Source organism: Ricinus communis, chromosome 8 (assembly GCF_019578655.1).
Source record: "Ricinus communis isolate WT05 ecotype wild-type chromosome 8, ASM1957865v1, whole genome shotgun sequence".
NCBI classification, from domain to species: domain Eukaryota; kingdom Viridiplantae; phylum Streptophyta; class Magnoliopsida; order Malpighiales; family Euphorbiaceae; genus Ricinus; species Ricinus communis.
The window spans coordinates 20,200,070-20,226,783 of NC_063263.1; the positions used below are offsets into that span (position 1 = coordinate 20,200,070).

Consider the following 26,714-nt stretch of genomic DNA (forward strand, 5'->3'; position numbering starts at 1 on the left):
AAGTATTTAATATAGGATAACCCGCATCAGATCCAGTTTCAGATATAGCTAGCAGAGCATCCCTAATTTCAAGTGTTAAAATATACAGATTGTTATTTCCCATGCCTTAAGGTTAGACTCTTCATGTAAATAAACTCTCTTTTAAGAATATGCGAAAATACTCTTAAGAATAAAATAATTATACATGCGAACTAAGCATTTTGACAAATCAAAGCTGCTATGCTAATGCTAGACATCAAACAATCTGAGTAATGCCACCAGTAGTAACCCCTCCACCTAACTGCCTATTAACTCTATTAAATTGCTACGCTGAAAGATGGCAAAAACATACAAAAATAGATATAATCTGAAGCTCCACAAGAATTTTAGGTTGCTGGTGCACCAGGTCTAACCATGGTTGTATACATGAAATATTTGGCTGCAGCAAGAAATACAAAGCTCAGAACACCAATTTTAACAGCAAGCATCGTACCAAACACATTGTGTCTCTGTTTACTGCTACTGTTAGCAGTAGACTCAATCAGGTTAGAAGAGGTCATCTGGGTCTTCATAAATGATGAATACTTTTCTATGCCTGTTGTGGTTAGTGCTGGTCTCAGTGACTCCTTTACAGTCTGGAAATGTCGATTGCACACAACAGTGGCAGATATGTTTTCCCTCAGGGCAACAATTCCAGCTTCCCTACAAAGACCTTCCAGTTCAGCCCCTGTGAAGAGCTCAGTATCTTCTGCTATTCTTTTCAGATCAACATCATTGCCTATCTTCATATTACGTGTATGAACATGAAGTATCTCATACCGGGCCTCTAAATCAGGTGGTGGTACATATAGCACCTGCAAGTTCATACAGCAAAGTAATCAAGATTCTAAAAGATGTAAATAGAACATTCTAAAAGATGTAAATAGAACATCTTAAACTTCATTTCCTATAAAACAACAAAAATATTAGCAGATGCCTTTTACTAAATTGGAAATTGCTGTATTTGGACTCTGCTTTATCAGGACAATTACATCTATTGACTTTTATGAAATTGGTTTTTGGTTAATCAAGGGAATAAAAATCTAATCAGAAAAGAAAGTTCTCCTTCTGGGGCTCATATTCATCAGTTATAAAGTTCGGTGGTCACAGTTATAAAGTTCCGCGGTCACATCTGAACTGATATCTGGACAGATAAGGATATGTTCTCTTGAAAGCATGGACATTTTTGTCATCTTAAGGTAATGTTAGGTACATCTAAGTTACGATGTCAACTTTACCAGAGCCTTAAAATCAATATAGTTATGATTTGAAGATTTGTTAGAATTCTTTTTATCTAGAAGTTTTTCTTTAAGGGGTTGAATTTGTTTGAATAATGAGTTCAAGAACTTATGTCTTTAGGATTCTTTGAATTATAAGATTTATCTGAAGTTTCATGAATACCTACGCTTCTAATGCTTCTTTGTTAACTTTGCATGGATTCTTTGCATTGTGCAATGCAAATCTAATCCCAGAAGGTGTAAGACTTTCATGAATTGGAGTGAATCGTAGATCCCAGTAGCATGAAACTAGTATTCTTTGTTATGACAGAAACAACTAGATTCTTGAGCCCCTAATTTCTTAAGCTCTAAAGACTTAAGATCCACATCATTTTCCCCAGAAATTATTAATGAATGTATGACATATAGCTTATCTTTTGTGAAGGTCCTCCAAAGCATGTAGACCAATTTTCTGTAAGCATGTTATGCTTGTGTTGAGATCAGCACAAACAGAACAAAGTTGATTATTTGTGTCAATCTCAAATAAAAGCACAAACACAAGGAATGTAGCCATTTACCCATTAATTCGCAAATAACCACTTGGCATGGCATGCCCTGCCTAACATGAACACACAATATATAGTACATTCACTGGCTTTTTAATAATCTTTTTTGTTTTTTAGAACGATAATTTTGATATTCAAATATTTCTATTTTTCATTGAATAGAATATTACAAAAAGAGTTAAAAATGGAATTCCATTTTTATTTTTAACAGGTTATTGGTGTCAAAGAATGTCCACTTTGGATTAGCAGATCAACTTGGGATGGAATACAATATATATATCATAACATAAGCATGTCTATACCTTATTATATGAACAAGATTTGGACAAGCACAAACCCTCTATCTTCATGTTCAAATCCTACTTGTGTGTTAGGAGTTCATGTCATATTCCTACACCAGGTATGATTTTGTCATTTGCTAAATGCATACGAGTCTCTACATTAAGGCTCTAGAAAGGGTCAAATAATTTGCACAAGCTCCTCCAAGGTTAGTTCGTGTTTCATTTCGTAACTCATTAATTCAGGATTTTCCTAGAGAGGAATTGAGAAGGAATTGGAATATGAGGGTCACAATAGAACTTTACTATTGCACAAAACTCACCCTCATTACAATTCAAATGATAATTTTTGTTGTTTTAAATCGTTATAGAGATTTTATAATGCAAGATTAACATAACTAGGCTGTTAGTCATATTTCAAAAATGTATGACCTAAAGGGAAGACAGCTTTACATGGCACAGAAATTACTTATTTTACATCTGAAAGACTAGCATTTTAAAAAAATAAGGTATAAATTAACCATCTATTTTCTACAATCACCAAGGATATGAGCAAACAAGCCATGAATCATATAATAGGAGACTTCTTACCAAATCAAAGCGCCCCGGACGCATAAGTGCATCATCTATTGCATGAGGACGATTTGTCGCAGCTAATACAAGAATTCCCTTATTCAGCAAACATTTAAATCACAGGCATCAAGTTAGATTTTAATTTCCAATTTCACATATATATAGTTTCAAAATAAATGGAAAGCTAATCATGACATTAGCACTTACCTTAGTTTGTTCTAAACCATCCATTTCAGTCAATAAAGTAGACAGAAGCCTCTCTCCTACTGTAGTGCTATTACTTGAACTCCCACCTCTGCCATTGGAATACAAGGTATGAGAATCATTTAGAGGTCAAGACACCAAACCTCAAAATTGAAATTGTGCAAGATTAGCATTTGCATATCTTTTGGCTCTAAAGAAACTTGACCAAGGGCAGTAACATATATCTAACATTTTAGTTCACAAATGCAGCTTTCCTAGGAACTTAACATTCCCAAGCAAACCAAACACATGAATGTTGTTGCATTTCCAAGTCATTTCCTGAGTTGTAAAGTTTCCCCTTGTTATAGCCTGTATATATTAAATAGGAAATATGTATAAAGCTTGACAATAGGAGACTAATTAGATGCCTAATTAGGAGTTCTTCCTTGTATAGTTTTCCTACCTAGTTAGGAGTCTTTCTACGTGTATATATACATCTGATTATTATGAATGAAATACACACAAAAAACCATTTTTCCAATTCTGTGAATTCACCCCTCTCTGTCAGAAACAAACACACTGCTTAGACACTCATATATAACATATATTGACAAATAGAAAATATACAAACCGTCTAGCAGCAAGGACATCCACCTCATCAAAGAATATTATGCTTGGCGCTGCAAGGCGAGCTCTTTGAAATGTATTACGTAACAATGCTTCACCCTCTCCAACATACATCGAATATAACTCTGCACCACTGATTTACAGTTTCTAAATACTCAAGAAGTACAAATGAAACCGGCAACTGAGTTTCTGAGAACATTTAGAATAACACATGACAAAACTTCATAAAATTTCAGAATCACGAAGCACGAGCAGTTGAAAAATGAATTAAACCTTATCCATCAGAAAAGGAATAGTATGTCAAGGCAGCAATCTTATCCTTCCACATAACTGAACCACTGAAGTGACCGTGGATGGAGGTGATAAGGAAACATGGAATATTGCTACCCTAGGAAAAAAAAAATCAATAGCGTTGCAGGACTTTTCTTGGTCTACAGAGAAATATTGTGAAAAAAGAAAATTTCACTACTGTAGACTGGTTAAAAGACCAATACAAGGTACAAAAATTTATATTTAGTTGAAGTATTCTGAATTTCATATGGAATGGTTTCTTTATTCCCTAATTAGGGAGATACTTAACTAGGAGCTTCAGATTTTGAATGAACATATAGATCACCTGTCCCATTTCTTCTGAGACTGGCATTATTGGGCATATAGATACAGACTTTGTTACCCTAAGCAGAATGGCTTTTCAGCTTCTAGATATAACTAATTATTGCATTCATAAAAATGTCCTTGGCACGAGGACAAATAAAAAGGGAAGAAAGGATCACAGGTCAAGCTGCAAATTCAAGAGAGGATATCTTGTAACATGGCCAGACATTCAAGTTAAGCCCTAAAGATTTTTCTGGATACCATATCCTCTTCTGCAGTCATATAATTCATTTTCTTTTAAGCCCTAAAGATTTTGCGTCCACCTATTAAGGATAAACCACCATCATATACTAGTCGTCAGTCTTTAAACAGCTTCCTAACAGTCTTCCAAGCAAGAACCATAAGGTTATTGTTTAAGACTGGAAGTTGATCAAACCTCAAGGAAAAAAAGGAAGTCTGAGCAGCATTAGCTGCAGCTTTAGCAAGCGTTGTTTTTGAGCATCCAGGAGGTCCATGTAAAAGTACACCACGAACAGGTGATATTCCCATTCTTGAAAATGCCGCAGAATGTTTAATAGGCCACTCAACAGCTTGTTGGAGCTTCTTCTGACAATAGAGAAAGCACAGTAGAAACCTTTAATTCCTTCATTGATGAATATGCATCATCAAAGTTCAGCAGGAGTGCAAATTTGCAGTGGATATATATAGTTACAGACCTTCAAATCCTTAAGGCCACCAATATCTTCCCAACACACCTTGGGGACTTCCACTGTCACACCTCTTGTTATGCTAGGGCCCACCACAGATCTTGCGTGTTTCCAATCTTCCATAGTTAAGCAAAATGCACCAGTATTTTGACTCGCCTCTGAAGATTTAAGAGCAGACACGGTAGCCTCACGACATAAAGCTTCTAGATCAGCCCCAACATACCCATTACAAGATGCAGCAATGGCTTGCAAGTCAACATTAGGCTCCAAAGGAAGCTTCTTTGTGTAGAGCTGAAAACAATCAACAGGGAAAAGAAAATTACATCTCCAATATTGCGTCCGTTGCCTATTAAATGCAAACAAGAAGACCAATACTATACTTGTTTACTATGTTTGTTTGAGTAAAATTAACAGCTAATCATTACAGTTCTAGGAATAAAAATTACTGCAGCATTAATTTGAGTAAATGAATCCTGCAAATAAGATTGACTAGGAATTCAACTGTATTCAAATTTTTATGTTTGATATGTATACCAGAACTAGATGTTAAATTAATTCATATATTAGGGAAGAGAGAGAGGAAAGATCAATGTAAAATTAGCACCTCCCAAGCAAACAAACATTTCATTCAGTGGCCAACCATTTGATTGCAAATTTGCTTAATTTCCAAAATATTTGTTTGAAATATGGTGAGTTCTATGATTAAGAATTCAGAATTACAGACAAATTCTTTTTTCTATTAAAATAAAATTCTTTATTCATTTACAGACATAATAAATGCACAGCTCTAACTGAATTCCATAAGATTTTATAATTTTCACTCATGACAGGTGTAGAATTACAAATGAACCCAGAAGATTTTCCAAAATTTATTTCTCCAAACTCTAAGGCAGCAAAAGTACTGAAAAGAACCTTAACAAGCCAACACATGTTGCATACACTGGCAGAACATATAAAATGCACAAATATCAAAATATGAATTTACCTTTAGAATTTGAAATCTTTCCTCTTCTGTAGGTGTAGTAACCTCTATTTCAGCATCGAAACGCTCTGACCTTCTTAGTGCAGGGTCAATTGCATCAACCCTACACCGTACATTGTAAGTCACATGCAAAAGAACAAATATAATGAGAACAGTCATGTAACTACTCTAACTTATCCTATGTAAGTAAACCCATAGAGTAACATAACTAAATATCTGAGGAATGCTAGAAAAGAAAAGTAAGACTTAGCATGTAAGAACGTGATGAGGTGCAGAATTCTTCAAGTACGAAGTATAAAAGCAACTCATGTATAAAAAAATACAACTAATAACCCTGAACAAGCCATCAGACGTTGAATGAGTGGCCACAAATGGTTGAATGTGCAAAAACAATTTAGTGCATTTGAACCTAAGTGGTTACAAACATCAACCTTCCAACCACACAATCTAACATCTATGGTACTTACAAATATACAGTAGCAGAGAAGTGCAAAACAGGCATTCTCATTTTAGATAACACATTTTGATTTCAGTACAAGAAATGAAAATTGAGGAAAACGTTTCCATCTAATTAATTCCTTTTCTATGTAACAAAACAGGGCTGTAATCAGCAAAATGGGAGAACCTGTTAGTTGATGCAACCACAACAACTTGTGCTAAGGAAGTAGATGAGCATGTGTTGGCATCCATCAAAGCAAAAAGTTGAGAGGCTAAGCGAACATCCTGCTCCCGTCTGCATTTGTAGGCCTAATTTAAGTATGTAATATGGAATACTTTACTGTTCATCCACTCTCATCAAATAATAACAGAACCAGAAAAGAAAAATAAAAACACATAAACAGCAGACAATTAACAGATGATTTGTTTTTTTGCCCTTAACAGAATGAACAAGACTACAAATAAAAAGTACAGGTAACCATGCAAAAATAAATAAATAAATAAACATCAGCCTATCTCTCATACCTTGCATCGCGACGTGGACAAAGTGCATCTATTTCATCTATAAAAATAACGGATGGCTTGCCTGACAGTGTATGAGATACTGCCTCTGAAAAAGCCTCGCGCAGAATTTTTTCACTTTCTCCAGCATATGCTTTATGAACAGAATGTGGACTGGAAGGGCATACCAACAAATTTAAACAAACACAACTTTAAACCGACTTATCACACTAGAAAGATAGTTATTGTTTAACCAAACTCTAAGCATAGCCAGCTTTATAACAGCAATGAGGGATTGAAAAGGAAATAGGTCACTACCTGATGACAACCAAATGTGCACCACATTCCCTGACAACTGCACGCACCAAACTTGTCTGCATTCAAATAATAAAATAAAATAAATAGCACCATTATGCCTAGAGAACATGTTATTGAGTAAAAATTTACTGAGAACATATCATAACATAACAGAAGAAGAATGTCTATTTTGAACATTAGTTGTACATGCAAAAGCATTTCCCCCATAATGGATAGATGCAATTTAACATTCCCTTAAAAATGCTTAAGCAACAAAGTCCAAAGCATTTTTCTTCTTTTTCCACAAACAGTAGCCTGGGTGTGTCTCCCTTCGCCAAAAAAAATATTCAGATCTACAATTATGCAAATAGTAAGCCAGAAGGGCAATTATATTGAGCTTATGACATTTCATGTTTTCAGTTGAAACAAATTAAGCCCCAAATGTTAGAAACTCTCTTGAGTCTTGACAAATCAACAATTTCAATATTAATGCATAACAATAAGGGAATTATCTCATAACTAATGGTGAATGCCTACAAATACTGGTATGACCACAGTTTTAGCAAGCTATACCTTCCCAGTTCCTGGTGGACCGTACAAAAGCAAACCTCTAGGCCACTAAAGAAAAATAAAAGAATAGTTAATCAAAGTTGTAACAAGGAGACCATAACCAAAATATGAAATAAAATATCAAAAAGAAAAATTAAAGTATGCAGTTCAATTACTTTAAGACCAAGCCTCTTTGCTTCATGAGAATACAAAATAGGGAAAAGGATAAGTTCCCTTAGAGCTTCGAGTGCTGCTTGATTTCCAGCAATTGCTTCTTCAGCTCTCCATTCGTTATTCTCATCTCCATTTATGTTGTTGATATTGTTGCTACTATAATTATACTTGATATTGTTGCCATTACCATTGTTGACAATATAGCAACTACTGCTACTGTGGGTTTCCATCTGAGCGCCAAGAGACAGTTTCTAAGAACAAAAATGTCAAGATTAACAGCCTAATTTCAAAGGAGAAGACACAAACTTGATGAATTTCTTTAACCCTAATGCTTCAAAGATAATGTATATTGAGTTTCTATTCTTGTTTATAATTAGAGTAGTGCTACACATAGCTGAAAGCCATGTAAATAGTGAGTCACAATCCAATGTGGGTATGGAATCAGAAGATTGAATTTACTTTTTTATCCTTCTCTATTAGGAACAGCAACGGGTAGGGTACCGCCCATTTAAGAATACCTGAATCCCAACTCATCCCAAATCTGAATAGGAATACCCAAATACTACCTGAACTTGATTAAAACATGTTTCATATATATAGCTAATTATATATAGCTATATATATTTGATATATATAGCTAAATAAATTTTATGGATATTTAAATAGATAGCAGGTGCCCTACCCGTTAAATACCCGTTGATATGATATAATTAAATGGGTATCCGTTTACCGAATCAGTTTACAAAATTTAAATTCTAAAATATATTAATAGAAATTAACGGAAAACAAAAAAAGTTACAAAATCTAAACTAATCAAATCCAAGGATCCAACATTAAAGATTTAATATATTAATACAATCCAAGCAAAGATTTGTAAAATTTAAACTAATGTTCCAAATGATAAAAAAAAAAAAAGATGCAATATCTATTCAAATTCGTGCTTATGTACCACCTACTACCTTTGAAAAAGAAAACCACAATTAACATATTAATACTAAAATAATAGCTCTTTTGATAACTATTATTATACACACAAGCAGGCCTGATTATAAAACACAAGATTATAAACACAGTCACAGATCATGAAAAATAATTAGAAGCATTTTAATAACTTATCTTAAAGATTAAAGAAGCAAGAAATTATCCTCATTTCATTCTTAATCAATGACATAATGCAATAATAATTTAATATCCGCAAGTTCTCCAACATCAAGTCTTAAAAGTATACCAAAATGCACTTATTCTTATCATGCATTAGAAAATATAAGATTGCTGTCGGACCATCATGTATTATTTTAGAGATACAAGAATTGGAGTTGGAGTTGTATAGCTTTTTAAACCAACCAGTAATGACAAAACACTGTCATCCTCTTTTCTGTTTTGAACACAAAAATCGTTGGTTCCATGGTCCATATATACTTGGCATTAAGAAAAAAAACAAAAAAACACACATGTAGTTACTTATAATTATGCTCTTGTTTTTCTTTTTCTCCAGAGGACCGAAAGTGAGGAGAATTTATATATTAAAAGTTTAAAATGTTTGTTACAAAAAAAAATAATAATAATAATAATAATGAATGGGGGAAGGGTTGAAAATAAAATTTAGGAAAAAGAAAGTTTTAAGCTAATCAAACATTCTAAATGTCACGTAAGTATTATACATAATTCTAACAAAAAAACAAATGCAAAGAAACCGAAGAGAGGAAGAGCTGCTTACCTGGATCAATAACTCGCCAAAGAAAATGACGGCTGGAGGAGGAGGACGGCTGGAATCATGACAAAAAATGAAGGTGGAGGAGGGCGGCTGAGTCGTGACCAAAAATGGAGGATGAGGGCGGCCGGCAGCTGAAGGAGGAGGACAGCTAGAATCGTGATAGAAATTGATGGCGGAGGACAGCGGCTGAGTGGTGACAGAAAATGGAGGAGGAGGGCGGCGGCCCAAGACACGGGGCTAGACGGATAGGTTTGTAAATCACAAATTACGTTTCATATTAGTCTTTTCTTCATTTCAGTTTGTGGCTAAATTACCCTCATCCTCCCTGAATTATGGAAGTTGTATCAATAAAGTTGCTAGAGTTTAATTTATAACATTAAACAGTCTGAACTTTAATCTAAGTATCAAAAAAACCCCTGACATAATATGTCATTATACTGACTAACAGAAAGATGATGTGGCATCTCCACGTGAAAATTAATCACTTTTAAAAAAAAATACACATCAATTTAGTAAAACACATCAGTTTAGTAGAATACGTCAGCAACACGTGTCCCTCTCATCCTCTCTCCTCCCTAAGTGAAAAAATAGTTTTCTCTCATTAATAAGGAAAAGAAAGAGTTCACCTTCCATTAACTATCTATCTCACCTTCTCAACTCGTTTGAATCGATTATAGAAACCTTAGCAATTGGGGAAATCTACCATTCATTATCAACATTGTCATTCTTGCTCATATCTGGTGATTGAAACTCTAACCTTGTATTTCTCAAATTATGTACTTTGGAATGCTGTTAGAGCATCTTTTAATGCTAGATTAAATCATTGGCTCAAAGAGATGCAGAATTTGAATCTTGATGCAAGAGAGTGGCTCAATGAAAGACCCTATGAAAATTGATCTCGGGCATGTTTCAGACCTACAACTAAGTGTGATATATTGGTCAATAACCTTCGTGAAGCTTTCAACAAGTACATACTTGCAGCTAGGCTTAGACCAATTATCACAATGTTTGAGATGATAAGAACACAACTCATGTAGAAGATAAATCTGAAGCAATAATTTGGGTGGAGATTTAAGGGAAAATTATATCCAAAAATTCATAAAAAGCTTGAGAAAATAAAGGACCAATCATTCAATTATGAACCTAATTTTTTAGATGGTCCAAGGGACAAAGTGAAAGGAGGAGATGAACAATTTGTGGTTGAGTTAACTGCTTAGGACATGTTCATGCAGGGGATGGAAACTAATCGGTATCTCATGCATGCATGCATCTGCATGTATATTTGTGCAGAATGAAAATCTTGAAGATTATAGCAATGCATGCTATACAAAGGATACATACCTCAAAGTTTACAGCCATGTAATTAACCACATCCTAATCCTCCTAGAATTTTTATTCCAGGAACATATATTACGAAAAAATAAGGGAGGAAACAACTAGCTAGAAGGAAGGAAGCTAAGAAAAAGGAGCAACAAGGAAAGAAGCAAAAGAAAAAGGAAAAGTTAACACATAAAGGAGTCATTTCAATCAAATGCAACATATGTGATAAATATGGGCACAATAAGAGGTATCATGGGAATCCTAAAAGCATCCAAGCATCAGAAACTGTAAGTAATTATGTCTTCTTATTTTTTTAATCTAAATGATTGTGTTGTGTTTAAGATACAATTTTTGAATATTATGTGACATGTTCATAGCAGTCCTCACACTCTGTGAATGCATCAAGTAGTGTTGATATTCAGCAGCCCACACAAGGCAGTCAAGTAACTGGTGAATTTGGGATGATCGATGTGAGTGCATCCTTTTGGATGATCTCATCTTTTTCTCTCTTGAGAATTATGATTGCAATTTACTATAATTTGATGCAAGGTTCTACACGGATTCAAAACTTTAGATTTACTACTAATGTTTATGCTAGTCAAACAAGTTCACTGTTTGAAGGTGTTGTTCCATCTAATGTTGGAGTTCAAATCCCACCGGAAGGGCAAGAGGCAAAAGAGTTAAGCGTACAAAAAACAGAGGCAAAGAGGTGTCATCAAGATACATGGACCACTTAAAAGAATCAAAGAAGTGATCTTGATTTTTAATGGTTCTTTTGGATATTTTGAAATTTTGCTTGTGTTCCTTTTTTGGAATTGATGGTTAATTTGGATTTCCGGCATATGTTGTATACAATCATCATTAAGGGGTAATTTTTGAAATAGCTTCATCATTTTGTCATTTTATCAATTTAATGTATTTGCAAGCTAGATTTGTCACTTTAAATGGTAATTTCTATATTTTATCCAATTTATGTATGTACTCTCTTTGCTAACAACAGAATATTTGCTTTAACTGAAGCAAGTAATTATTTGATCGTGTTTATTTATTTACTTTCATAACTGACAAGACATTTATTTCAAATGCAATAGTTAACATTACTAACCAAAACCCTAAGCATTTTATGAAAGTTGCTCTTATATTAATAATAATCCTGAGTACAAGAATAATATGCTAGTTAATCTAATGTTGCTAAATTAGGGACGATGGTGAAACAAATTGCAAAATATAAGGACAGTTGTTGTGAACTTTCTACATATGCTCCTTCTATCAACAAACACTTAGCAGTATTGTTCAATACTGCTCAGTTTTATAAACCTTCAAAATGCAACAAATAACACTCCAAGCCAAATCATATATATATTTTTCTTCTTATGTGCCTTTTCTCTTTCTGCCTTCTCTTTTCTCTATTTCTATCTTTCCATTCTATCGATTCTCCTCAATAATTCTCTGATCACAGCTTTCACCCTTAGCTGTATAGGAGGGTCCACCCATATAAAAAAATTGGCATAGTTGATTCTGTATAGAAAGTAACTATAGGAACTAGTTAAACACAACTAAATCAAAAATCAAACAACAAAAGCCATATTGTTGCCTCGAATTTTTGACATCTGAAGAATTTTCTGCCTGGATTTGCTTCAGTCCATAAAATTTTTAAGACTAATTCAACATTGCAAAAGTAGTTTGATGCCATAATTTGTTCGTTCATATTATCCACTTCCAAAAGAAGACTTGGATTTCAAAGGATTTTGATTTAGGATTTATAGAAACTACATTTCAATGAAAAATGAGGGAGAGAAGAAAGAAGTGAATCATTTTTTTTGTCACTTAGGAGGAGAGAGGATGAGAGGGACACCTGTCGCTGACGGGTTCTACTAAATTGATGTGTACATTTTTTTAAAAGTAATTTATTTTCCACATGGAGATGCCACATTATCTTTACATCATCCAGTATAACAACGTATAACATTAGAGATATTTTTTTGATACTTAGATTAAAGTTCGAATGTTTACTGTTACAAATTAAAGTCTAGGGACTTTATTGATACAACCCCCATAATTCAGGGATGGTGAGAGTAATTTAACCTTCAGTTTAGTTTTAAATAAAATTATATAATTTTAATTTTTTTGAATTTATATTTTTTATTTTATTAATAAAATATTTTTAAATTAATAATATATTTTTACTTTTTATAATATATTTTAGATATCTAATGTTAAATAGGATATCTTTTATATCATTGTCTCCTATGTTATTTTATTAAAATAAAATAAAATTATTATATTATAATTTTTAAGTTAAATCACTAAAATTTTGTAATATATTTGATTTCTAATTTTTTTTAGTGTATATTAAGTTTGTTTAAAAATTATATTTTATAAATTATAAATATGAGCATTTATAGATAAATTTATCATAACTAAAAATTATCATTATTTCAATAAAAGTATTTGTGGTGTTAAATTTAAGAATGTATATATAATTTTTATTTTTTAGGTGATAACAAATTATGTAATTAATATTTATATATACTACACATGAATGAAATAATTAATATATTAAAATTGTTTGTTATTTTATAATTATTAGAACCACGTAAAATTAGTATAACCGTATTAATTATAGTTATATGTCACCTTATTGTATGATGAAAAGTCTAAAATAAAATAAAAGTAACATTGTTCCACTTAAAATATATGAAATTTTAGTTCTTACTAATTAAATGTAGATATAAATTTTTACATGTTAATATAGTTAGTGCTTGCAATGATTTGTTGCTTCTTGATTGGATATTTGGAATAATTATAAAATTAATGTATTAACTTTTTCTTTTTTTTATTTCAGCGTATGAATTATTTATTTTATTCAATTAAATGTCTAAACCTACTAATATAATATATATATATATATGTATATTATGGTGTTTCTTGTAGGTTTTACATATTAAAGTAATAATTTATTTTATTCTACACATAAAATGATCTAAATATCCTTATTCATCCTTACTTATAATTTTTTTTATTTCTTCTTTTCTCTTTTTTCTTATTTTTTTCTATTTTTTATCAAATCTTTTTTAGCACTAAAGAAAATGTTGTATTAAATTCTTTTAGTTGTTATAAATTTTGTTAAAAAAAAAAATTTACTCGTTATTTTTTATTTCTAAGAATTATTTTTTATAGAAAATTTCGTACTATAAGCTTTCTCCTCTTATTGTTTTGAGGTGAAAGAATATATTTTATTTTTATTTTTTAAAATAAATGCACGAGAATAAAAGAATAAATAACATATAACTTTTTAAATTTTTATTTGAATGAATGAGAAAAATAAAATAATCTTACATTTTCTTCCTTTAATCTTTTAAAGAATAAATAAAATTTAAGAATATAGTGTTAGAAATAGATAAAAATAAGAAAAATAAAAAAACATGATATTATTTTAAAAGATGATATTTAAGTCAATTTACTATTCAAAATAAGTCAAATAAGCACTTTAACTTGTAAAACTGGCTAGAAACACTATATTGAACATTTTTAGCATGTTCAACTACTTAATTAAATAAAAGAAAAGTTTAGACATTAAAATAGAAAATAAAAAGGTTAAAACACCAAATTTGAAATTTTTTCAGGATATTTTTGTGATTCATGTCTTTCATGAAGCGAATCAAGACGTTGACTCGATTGACAAATAAGATTATTGGTGTGTCTTTGGATATTCAAAATTAATAGGATTAGGATAGCTTGGCTAGGGGTATTGTTGTGTGATTTTCGTGCTATCATTTGTTCTATTTTTCGTTTGGCCTTTATAGCCCCTCCTTTATATCAAAAGAAATATAGTGTTTAAATTATATATTTAACATATAGAAGTACTCATTTGATAATTTAATTTCTCTTTAGATTGCAAGCTTAGGTGGATTTTATGATAGTAGTTAAGTTGATGTTATTGAGTTTAGTTAAAAAGAGGGAGTATTGTTTTGGAGAATAGAAAATTATGTTATATCTTTAATAGAGGAGAAAGTGAATAATAGAAATGGAAAATCTAATATATCCACTAAAAGAAAAAGATAAAACACTTTTTTTAGGCTTTATTAAGAAATAAATAGAAAGAGTTACATTGAGGTGCAACTATATCTATCTATTTATATTATATATATAATAAAGAAGAAACTGAAAGAAAGTTAAATAGCTTGCTACCTAGAAAATACATTGCTCTATAATTTTAGAGAACTAAATGGATTTTAAACTTTTACAATATTAAAAAAATTATTTACCATAAGAATATTGTTGTGATAATTTCTGTAAGTGTATAATTGCCACAATAATAATATAAAATGAATCCAAATTATCATCTCATAAGGATTTGTAGTACTTAGCACTAAAATATATTATAGTTTTACACTAATTAAATTAAAAATAATTTACGTTGAATTATGAAAGTAATTATAAATAAAAGTAAAAGTTGTAATAAAGAAATTAAATTAATAAAAATCTAAAACTAAATTTCCACCACACTAACCCTTTTATATTTCAATTAACTATTCCTTGAATCTAGATTAATTAATCTTAAAGATAATTTACCCCAAATTAGCAAATATATTCTTTCGAATCATACCCACCATATTCAGATAAATTTCTTGCCTATTATTATGATCAATTCTATTAATTTGAATTCTTTAAGTTCTATGGCAAACTAAAGTAAATAATCAATGAAAATTTAGTTGGTGTCGGATTATTCATTACTGTATTATTTTTCCGACTCTGCAACACACCATAGTCCAAAAATTAATAATAATCAGTCTGGCATAAATATTCATCCACAACCAACTCAAAAATAATTCTTTGATACTTAATTTAATTATTCACATCCATTATTTATCACAAAACCGAATAATACTTGATTAACACATAATATTTTCTAATTTAAGCTACTAATTATATCAATTAATTATTTATAATTAATAATTAATGGACTAAATATTTTATAATAATTTTTAAATATTATCTCGGATCCAAATAAATTAGATTGAGCCAAAAATTTAAAATTTCGAGCGTCCAAAATATACCATATTTCAAAAGCGGGCAGTATCAACAGTATTGGAATTCGAATCCATATGTGCTTACGTGAAGCTTAAGACGCATTGAGTCCATATATGCAAATGTCTTTGCCGGAATTCACTAGATCGAGGCCGAAAAGCTTCGGCTTCGATGAGGCTTGGATTGAGCTAGAGGCAAAGAAAAAAAGGCTGTCTTGATGTTTTTAATAGTGAGGAGTCCTTTTTTAGTGCTGGTTTGGTGAGATAAGGTCGGCAACGGGATGATCTAGTGATGGCAGCAGAAAGGGCAGCTCCTCCTCCTTACTGTAGCTGCTTTCTAATGAAAGGAAAGAGAAATAAAGGACGCCGACGAGAAAAGGGAGAGAATGTGTCACAACCCGATCTGTGGGCCCGTGACCGGCACTAGAGAATGGATAGGCGTAAAGCAACTGAGTCCCGTAGTAAGCCTGACACTCACTAACTCAATTAAATCTCATCTAATATTACTGATGCCACAATTTATCTTAACCGTTAATTTTACATATATAATTAGGTCTGCCCGAAAGAATAGGCAAGTCTCGAAACTACAATAATTTACAACTGACAAATCTATTATTTCTACTGCGGAGAATCTAAGAATTTTACAATTTAGCATACTAAATCAATTACATCACCCGATAATGAAGGAGTTGGGTTGCTAGATAAGAGCTGCGGGGAAACTAACAATCACGGATCTGAAAAACAGTAAATTTGAGACTGTCAGTCTCGAGAGTGAATTAAAATAATATATCCCAAAAATAATTTCAAACACTTCAATAACACATTTATTTAATTTGAAATAAATATTAAGTCATACAACAATATTCGTGTCATGCCATACTTAAATAAAAGTAAAAATATAACCTTCACATACAACGCAATGGGGTACCTCAGTAGAACCCTATTCTCAATACTAACATCTCGACTAATCTCAACACTAATATCTCAACTTTCTCATTCTAACAGAACTGACACCCAAAGAGCGAAGCTCGACCAGGATCCTTAAATCCAGTTCAGCCACTAATTATCACTAACACTCTTAGCCTTTCGGCTCTCTTACTCCAATAAGACAGGCGCCGAGAGAGCGAAGCTCGACCGGGGTCTTTAACTCCAGACTGGTCACTTAAGTTCCAAATAAGCCGGTGCCCAGAGAGCAATGCTCGACCAGGGACCTTTACTCCGGCAACACACTCTACTAAGCCTAGAGAACGATGCTCGACCAGGGCAAGTCCTAAACTTTCCTTTTTAAATTTACCATTTTACCCTTTTTCCACCACTATCGGACTTATACCGGTGCACTCATCAAAATATTATGTTCTACTGCCGTCCCGTCCCGAGTCAACACAAAATCAATAAAATCGTAATGCGGAGAAATGAAACATATATAAACAGTATATAATTAAATAATCAAAATATTAATCATTTAATCAAAGATATCGCGTAAAATATTAGCATAACACATGTAAGCAGATATATGACTTTGACTCACAGCTTTGACGATCTCCTAGCTCTGCTCCAATGCCTCGGGTGGAGCAAGCCAAACTGACAGATTATCTAATCACGGAAAATAATTAATTAATAACATTAAAACATTTGACAATTAATCCTAGGTCCAGACTCCTAGGATTGACTGTCTAAGAATCTCGACTCTAGTAAATTCTACCCAAAATTCGGTAGAACCTCCCCTAAAATACGGACATTTATCCCCCCTAAAACGGGTCCAGGACCTGCCAGAAAACACTTCGAATAATCAACATTTATTTTAACAGGAGTCGAGTCCCCAAGACTTCATTATTTTTTCCGACTCCGCCACACGTCACAAAACACAACCTAAGGCAGGTAGGCCGACAAACAATTATTTTAACATAAAATATTTTCTAATACTCAACACAATTCAATAAGCATATAATTTACCAAAGAATTGTAAAATTAACGGGCTAAAGAAAATTACCGAGACACTTGATCGCTCGGCCGACTCGCCTCCAGCCGCTGGAGTCTGATCGACGATCCGAACACACCAACAGACTCGAAACGATACGCTGATGATGATCACCGCTTCCGATCTTCTGATCTAAACCCCGATCATCTGGAGAGATTTAAGGACGATATCCGCCGTCGATTTGCAAACAGAGTTTGATCACCACGAAATTGGTGCCATTGTGAAGCTTGAGCTGAGGAGAGTCCGGATATATCCCCCGATCATCCAAAGCTCGTCGGAGCTCGCCGGAAAAGCCTAAAAACGTGGCTTCCATCTCCAGCCATCATTCGCGTCGCCACTGCCGCCAAAAGAAAGCTCACGCCGAGGGGAGTTGATCGCCGCCAGAATTAGTGGCTACCGACGCCGGCAACGCCACGATCCGCGTCCAAAAAAGGCTGCCACTTTCCTTTCACTTCGCCACCTACCGACATCGTCCACTGCAGCTGCTAGCTTCCTCGTGGACGGACATTTGCCGACCCGACGCCTTCCCCTTTTCCTTCTTCTTCTTCTTCCTTTTTTCTTTTCTTCTTTCTTTCCTTCTATATCGAGAATTAGCCCCCAAATTTTTCTTCCTTACCATTTGGTCCCTCAACTTTTTTAATTACTAACAATCTCATCCTGCAGAAATTTCAATTAACCCTTAAACTTTTTTATCTTTTCAAGTAAGCCCCTAACTATTTAATTTGGGCCAAATTAAAATTATTGGAAATACACAATTACATATTTACCCTTGCTTTTAAATGTAAAACTATCAAAAAGCCCTTACCGACATATTTAATTACAAAAATACCAAACATATAAATTTTCATTAGAACCCCATATTAATAAAATTATACTTTTAATCCTTACCCCAAAATAAATTTTTAATTTTGTCCTAATACATAATTAATTTAATTAATCCATTTGCTAACTATTTTCCAACTTAAAAATTAATACCGCTAGCTAATTAAAATGTCATTTTTTCCAATAACTCTTTTATAAAATATCCTTTACAAATTCTTCCATAATTCTCAAATATAGAATTTAATTTATATATATTCATTTAGAAAAAAAATTTAAATAACTAAAAATATTATTTATTTCATAAATAATTTACTTAATTAACTCCTTAAAAATCAAACTAATTAGATATAGCCATTTAAATCATTCCAGTTTAAACCAAATAAAAATAATATAAAATTAATTTAAATAAAAACTCATTGATTAATTATTATTAATATTATTTTTATTAAAGGAAAAATTCCGGATACTACAGAATGAGTTGTTTTAGTGGCTGTCTTGGTAGTTGTGGTGGAGAAATAGGTGGTAGGGGTTGTATACGATGAAGGGAGAAAAAGGAAAGGGGAAGCTGTTGTTTTCTTAATTTTTAAAGAAAAAATATACCTTAGTCCCTCTAGTTAAGTCGAGTAATATTTTGTTCACTTTCTCCTTTAGATATATATATACACGTACATATATATATAGCTACCTCTAGCCTAAGGCTAGCAATATCTCTACGAAGAACATCAACATCGTTGGAAAAGGAGTTGTGGAGATCCTTACCTCGTTCCTCACATGATATTGCCACCAAGTTTAGGGAGCCTTGCATCTCCTCCCGAAGCTCGTGCTCCAGCCCCTCGAGCTTTTCGATGCCTTGCGCCTATTTCTCGAACTGATCAATGCGATTGGCTACTGAAAGTTCCATTTTTGGTTGAGGAAGTAGTTCGTTGCCATGTTATCAGTCTTCATGATGAACTTGGACCCCAACAAGTAATGCCTCCAAGTCCGCAAGCAATGCACCACAGCTATCAGCTCTTTCTCTTAAACCGTGTAGCGGTAGAAATCTTCAATCTTCTACTTGAATTGCCATAAGTTGAGCTTTGGTTCCCAACTCACCTCACTGTCTAATTGGCCCTTCCATCTAACCAAGTACTCCTTATGCTTTGATACTGTCTATTGGGCTAAAATTTTTTCATTCTCCCTTGGGCATCTTAGAGGATGCCAAGAAGATGGACCACACTAGTCTCTATCTCGAAGACACTGTAATGGTGTGGTAGCGCAAGAGGCATGTCAAGACGGAGAAAGGGTTAAGCAGCATCAATACTTAGGAGGACTTCAAGAAAGAACTCAAGCGGTCGTAATTGGAAGCTTTGAAGAATGGTAATTTGGTTATACAAGAAAGCTTTACAAAGAATTGGTGGAGTTTACAAAGCTTAGCCTAACTAAGTTGGCCTTCCTGGGCTTATACTCCATAGTAAAGTAGAACTCGGCCAAGAAGTCCTGCCACCTTGCCTACTTCGGTGAAAGTTTCTTCTAGTTGAGGAAGTAGCTTGTTGCCACATTCTTGGTCTCTAAGATGAACTTATATATATATATATATATATATATATATATATATATATATATAATCATACCTCAAACTAACTAACCTTAATTTAGACTCATTTAAACTATTAATACAACACAATATAAAATAACATAAAATAAAATAATAATTAATTTAGTTTAGGTCCAAGTATATATTTTTAAGATTGAGTATATATAATAAGACTAATTTGAGATAAATTTAAATTTTCTTATTTAATCATAAAAGCCAATTTGAAATTATCAAAACAAAGAGAACATAATTATTTTATGATAATAAGGATTAAGTGGCACTTATAATAATTAGTTAGTAAAACAAATTAACTAATTACTTAAATTTAATACCAAAAATATTTATTTACTAAAATACCTCAAAGAATTAATAAAATTAAAATCTCAAAATTACAACATATTATATCATCTCCCTTAAAAAAAATATTTATCCTCGAATTTGAAAAGAATAAGACTTATCTCAAAAATGAAACAAATGGGAGTAGGAATATCTCATCTCCTATTCGGTCTCCTAAGTGCATTCCTTGGTCGAATGATTTCACCATAATACCTTTATCATCAATCTAACCTTAGAGTGAAGCTGGTGAACCTAAGTATCCACAATCTTGATTGGTTGCTCCTCATAAGTTAAATCTTTGCTCATCTCCACATACTATAGTTGTAGTATGTGCGAAAGGTCTGGAATATACTTCCTTAACATAGATATATGAAACATAAGATGCACATGCGAGAAATTTGACAGTGAATCCAACTTATATGCTACCTCTCCAATTCCGTCAATAATCTTGAAGGGTCCCATATAACGTGGGGCTAACTTGCTATTCTTACCAAACTGCATCTCACCTTGCATAGGAGACACCTTTAGGAATACATACTCTCCGACACTGAACTCCTTGTGCTTCCGCTTCGAATTTGCATAGCTCTTCTATTTGCTAAAAGCTACTCTGCAGTCTCTCACGGATGATAGGAATCTTTTCCGAAGTAATATGAACCAACTTCAGTCCTGCTAACTTTTTCTCACCAATTTCTTCCTAATATATAAGAGATCTGCACTTTCTACCAAATAACGCTTCATAAGAAGCCATCTCGATGCTCATATAATAACTGTTATTATAAGCAAACTCAATCAATGGCAGGTACCAGTCCCACTGACTACCAAAATCCATAACACACACTCGAAGCATATCTTTTAAAGTCTAGATTGTCCTCTTCGGCTTACCATCAGTTTGGGGGTGGAGAGTTGTGCTAAAGTCTAACATGTATTAAGCTCTTCTTGTAGCTTCCTCTAAAATCTTGAAGTGAATTGTGGTCCTCTATCACACACTATAGAAATAAAAACTCTGTAAAGACTTACAATCCTTACCACGTACAACCTTGAATACTTAGTCACAATAGTAAAATAGGAATGAATCTAGATTATCATCTTATAAGGATTTATAGTACTTAGTACCAAAATATATTATAGTTTTATACTAACTAGATTAAAAATAATTTATATTGAATTCTGTAAGTAATTAAAAATAATTTACATTGAATTCTGTAAGTAATTAAAAATAAAAGTAAAATTTGTAATAAAGAAATCAAATTAATAAAAACCTGAAACTAAGTTTTCGCCGCACTAACCCTTCTATAATTTGTTTAACTATCCCTTAAATCTAACTTAATTGATTTTGAAGATAATTTACCCCAAATCAGCAAATATATTTTTTCAAATCATACCTACCATATTTAGATTAAATCCTTACCTTCTATAATGGTTAATTCTATTAATTTGAGTTCTTTAAACTCTATGGCAAATTAAAGCAAATCTCAAGAACCTAAGCTTTATGTCTAAGTCTTAATAATCCTTATTCAATATTCTTTAAACTAATATCAAACTTCAACTTTCGTAACTTTGCTTAATATGTAGATCTATTGCAAATATTAAGCCTTTATTTTTACAATAACATGAAGCACATGGATAATAAGTCAAAATAGTTAAACAAAGAATTGTAGAATATTACCGAATCAAATCATAGAATAAGATTAATAGATTTCCATTCAATTCGAAAAAATAAACTTAACTACTCATAATATAATTGAAACTAACAGAACTAAATGAATTTATTGAATATAAAAACAATAAAATAAAACAAGAAGGAAAGAAAAAAAAACTCTTGGATGTTGATGGAATTTCTTCAATTTTAATCTTTGAATCTTTATCAATCCTTGCCTCTAGCCACTTTTCTAACTCTAAAAACTTATTTCCTAACCCTAGAATCTATCCTAGAATATCCAAAAAATACCTCTATTAATGTTTATATAGCTCTAAGCTACTAAAAAGACCTAAGAGCCTAAAATACATAAAATAAGAGTAAAAATCGGTGCCCCCATGCTTGCAACAATAAGTTTCTTCTTTGCGCTTCGCGCGACCTAGTAGGAAGAGTCACGATCTCACGGAAACTCTATCTTTGTTGAGGTGTTTCAAATATGCTCCTTTTTGCTTCTAGGCCCTTTAATCTTCCTTAACCCGCTTAACAAAATCCAAAACTCCTCTCTTTTACTATAATTACGTGAAATTACAAGTAACTCAATCAAGTTAATACATTCGTAATAATCTCATCCAAATCACTATAAAATTATCATAATTAGCCATATAGAGTACTAAATTAGTATGCATAAAATGAGGGTATCAAATATTTATAATTATAAACAAATAATATTAGTAATATAATCTAATCTTAAAAACTCTATAGAAGTAGTGACATTCATCTTAAACTCTTTATTTATATTGAATATATTAAAAAATAATTATTTTTAAGGGTATGAATAATTATAATAAATAATAATAGTAGTATTAAAATTTAATCTTAAATTATAAGGGAATGGTAGAGCAATCTATCGTGAAGGCAGTTGGAGCTTAATATCTCGCCTTTTTAGGTGCAAGTGACAGAGCTGCCACCGAATCTTTTTCATACGAAAAGTGCTAATCAGATAGGACGATTATTTCTCAAGCTACTAGAGTTTGACAAAGCTATTAAACAAGTGGGATCGCATTCATGCATGAAAATTAGGGTAAATATGGATATTACAGCACCATTACTGAAAGGCTTATCAATGACTTGTTGGATGATCTAATTCATTGGGTTCAATGTCGGCATGAGACCCTTCTAGAATTATGCTATCTTTGTGGACGTATAGGACACGTCGAGAAAGAATGTATTGATGATGAAATAGTCCAACTCACCATATGATAAGACTTTTTTATCCTAAAATATGGGTCTTGGATACGAGCGCCGGTGTAGAGTAGCAAGAGAGGCTTGTTTAACCAGAAGGGTTTCAAGGCCGCTTTTGAGTTATTGGCCGAAGTCCAAAAGGAGCGTGAACGGGGAAAGAAAAAGGGCTCTTATTTGGATGATGCTCTATTAGCCAAACTCAACAAGGATTTAATGTGTTATGTAAGAAAAATTGAATTATTCTTCTTTTGGTGTATGAAGAACAATCATTAAGTGGCTTATAGTCGTTGGTTAACGGATCACCACTTTTCTATCGCCCAAAAGAAGGTAGGTGATATTGTGATTGGAAGCTTGGTGACAAGAATAGCCCTTTTTCTTGAGTGCTTCCACTTGGAAGAAAATGCCTTCCTCCCAATCAAACTAGGAGATAACGTTTATTTTGACCTCACAAGTTTGGTGAAAATGGAAGTCATCATAGAGGTAGCTCCCAATGAGTTCTGATTTCTTAATGCTAATGGGGAGCCAATACGGGAAGAGTAAGACTTAGAGGATTTTCGGCAAAGACAGGATGAGTCCTCTAGGAAGTGTCCTTGAAGCCAAAGAATGGGTGACTCTTCTTCCTCTTCTTCTGATTCTAGGGTTCAACAAATTATTTCTCATTTTGATCCAAGTTTGGTGAATTTGATGTCTGTTATGAGCATTCGGAAGGAAAATATTACACCCTTCAAGCCGATGTCAAGTTCATCAAAGACCAATTTTTTGGCTTTCCTTGATATATTTTTTAGCACCTTTCAAACTTTTTATGTTTATGGCTTTAATGCTTTTGGAACATTTGTTGTGTACTTCCCTCTTTTGGCCATGTTTCTTTTTTGTTGGTGCCAAAGGGAGAGAAACAATGCATATTTATCTCTTTTTATTTTTCTTAGCTAATCATTAATGAAATATTTATTTATATGAAAATTATATTTTTGTGTGATGATAATCAATCGTGAATGAATGACTCTTGTGAATGAATACTCTTGTTGTGATTTATATTGTGGTTTCCATAATTTAAATAAGTTGATTAAATTCGTAAAAAAATCATAGGCATAAACTCTTTTTGATAGAGGAATAAATAAATCTTAAAATAATTATTTGTCACCATTAAAAGGGGGAGAATGTTGAACCTTGAGGGTTATTAATCCTATTTTGATGGTTACAAATAATTAAAATGACTAATTTTATATTTGATTGTTTATGTGCAAGGAAAGAAAATTGGTTCTTCTAAGACATGACATATTCACGGCCATGAAACTTCAGTTTTTAAGGCATGAAGAATTCTTGCCTCAAACAACAAAAATAATAGTAGCGTTCATGGCATCCTTCTCAGCCGTGAAAATGAGAATTCATATTCGTAAAGAATAATTCACACCCGTAAAAAAAATCTCCTTCTTAAAACCTGAAGAAACCATAGAAGAGTTCATAGACAGAGTTCCCCATCCGTGAAGAAGTTGTTCACACTCGTGAATGATGGCAACTCTCCAAATCTTCAAGGAATTATAGAAGAGCTCACGACCAAGTTTCCAAGCCGTGAAACTTGAGTTTCCAACTGCGAAAATAATCTTCACGCCATGAAGAATTATTCACGGTCATGATGGGTTCCAGCTTTTCAAATATGTTTTTTACGCTGATTATTCATGGCCATGAGAATTGTTTATGCTTGGAAGCTGCATTTATGTAAGTTATTGAAAATGACTATTTTTACATTTAATGAGGGTACTGCTTCTCCATTTCATGTAGAAGTATTTAGACATAATTTCTATGTGTTTTAGATTAAAAAATAAAAGAGTATTTATTTTAAGCCCCCGTTGAATATTTACTCTCAACAACTTCAAATTTTTATCTTTTTCATCTTGTATTGAAGATTCAAGCTTAAAAGTGAATCTTTGGGTAGTTGGATATTTAATTCTAGTATTCAAAGCTCAAAATGTGAGATTGAGTATTTGGGTAAAGGATTAAAAGCTCTTGTAACTAAGATCAAAAATCTTAGATTGGGTTAGAGTGTGAGCCTAAAAAACACTTGGGTTAAAGTGTGAGCCTTTAGGAAAAAATTGGGTTGTACTTAGCCTTGTAAAAAAATACAAATAAAGTTAGATTTGTAATTTTATTTGATAATGAAAATCTCAAAAAAATTATTGAGGAGTGGATGTAGGCAAGAATTGGCCGAACCATTATAATTTCTTAGTATTGTGATTTGTGTTTTATTTTCCCTCTTTGATTTATATTGTTTTTGGTTTTTGATTTCAACCAATTCACCTCCATTTGATTGCCATTAGAATTACTAATATAAAATGAAATGATAGATAAAAGCAAAAAGATGATTTTGAATTGATGGATTCTTGGTTTTGAAATTTTAGATTTCAATTTATCTTTATTGATAAAAAACATAAATTTAATTGAGTCACGATTAACTATTACTAAATTTTGCTATAGTTCCTTTACTTTTTACAACTATATTTGCTCCATTACTAGCTCTGACTTTAGAATTGAATATTGTTTCAAGTTTTCTAAATAACCTTTTATCATTTTTCATGTAGTTTGTACATCCACTGTCTATTAGCTAACTTTTATGGAGGTTGAAGTGGCAAAGCATAAAGCTATAATTTTCATATTGTTCTACTGTAGCTTTTATATTATTTTGTTGTTGTTGAAACTTATAAATTCTCTCAATATTCCCTAGCTCATCAAACTTATTGCATTTTGTATATAGCCTCGACTAATACTTATTCTTTCCATGATTGATTTCTTTTAAAATAAGGACAAGGTTTGTCCTTATTTTTGCCACCATGGTAATTATGAGATTTGACCATTAAAACGTAGAACCTTCTTGCCTCATGAGTATTCTTTGTTCTTAAGCTACAATGCATTTAATGCTTCTGATAAGGTCTTAACAGATCTTTTGCGTTTTCTAAAGATGAAAATGCAGTATCAAATTTTTCTAAAATTATATCAAGAATTTTTTGAATAATTCTAGAATTATAAAAATGAATACCAAGATGTCTTATTTTATTGGCAATATTGAGAAGTTTTTCTACATTTTCTTTAATTGTTTTTAACTCTTTCATTCTCTGCATCTTATATTTTTTAATCAAATTTAACACTAGTATTTTTTTAATCCTATCACTTCATATTCTTGTTTCAAAAATTTTTTAAATTTCATTAGTTGTTTTTATCGCTATAATCCGGTGAAAATAGCAAGTGAGAGAGTCTAGTCAATATAAAATATAAGATGTTTGTTTCATTTTACTTAAAAAAGAAAGAAAAATTTCGATTGAAATGGAAGGGAACCAAACGCTTTTAATAAAATGTATTTTATTTTT

General features: G+C 32.2%; 1 protein-coding gene and 1 long non-coding RNA gene across 5 annotated transcripts; one reads left to right on the top strand and one right to left on the bottom strand.

Moving 5' to 3' along the window:
- Positions 1-124: 124 nt before the first annotated feature.
- LOC8260278 (cell division control protein 48 homolog B) lies at positions 125-9,747 on the bottom strand. Of its 3 annotated transcripts, none has more exons than XM_048377663.1 (13): positions 9,422-9,747; positions 7,707-7,934; positions 7,555-7,599; positions 7,003-7,058; positions 6,709-6,858; positions 6,371-6,478; positions 5,749-5,848; positions 4,773-5,054; positions 4,493-4,662; positions 3,467-3,595; positions 2,860-2,947; positions 2,671-2,748; positions 125-833 (listed from the first exon to the last, which is right to left on the bottom strand). In XM_048377663.1, the coding sequence occupies exons 2-13, from the start codon at positions 7,932-7,934 to the stop codon at positions 366-368; spliced, it is 1,902 nt and encodes a 633-aa protein (XP_048233620.1). In that variant the 5' UTR covers positions 9,422-9,747; the 3' UTR covers positions 125-365. The 3 variants fall into 3 exon arrangements, with proteins under 3 accessions (XP_048233620.1, XP_015581989.2, XP_048233621.1); XM_015726503.2 differs by having other exon boundaries at positions 7,707-7,955; XM_048377664.1 differs by lacking the exon at positions 9,422-9,747 and having other exon boundaries at positions 6,371-6,492; positions 6,770-6,858; positions 7,707-7,881.
- Positions 9,531-11,601, top strand: LOC125370819. 2 transcript variants are annotated; one of them, XR_007216900.1, is made up of 3 exons: positions 9,531-9,667; positions 10,820-11,025; positions 11,116-11,601. It is a non-coding gene; the product is annotated as an uncharacterized LOC125370819 (long non-coding RNA). The 2 variants fall into 2 exon arrangements; XR_007216901.1 differs by having other exon boundaries at positions 11,119-11,601.
- The last annotated feature ends 15,113 nt before the right edge of the window (positions 11,602-26,714 follow it).

Bases quoted from the DNA above. Each gene is read 5' to 3' on its own strand.
- LOC8260278 (XM_048377663.1), bottom strand. From the start codon at position 7,934: ATGGAAACCCACAGTAGCAGTAGTTGCTATATTGTCAACAATGGTAAT. The intron at 7,600-7,706 runs GTAATTGAACTG...ATTTTTCTTTAG, and splicing joins CAAAGAGGCTTGGTCTTAAA to TGGCCTAGAGGTTTGCTTTT. The intron at 7,059-7,554 runs GTATAGCTTGCT...ATTTGAATGCAG, and splicing joins GTCCACCAGGAACTGGGAAG to ACAAGTTTGGTGCGTGCAGT.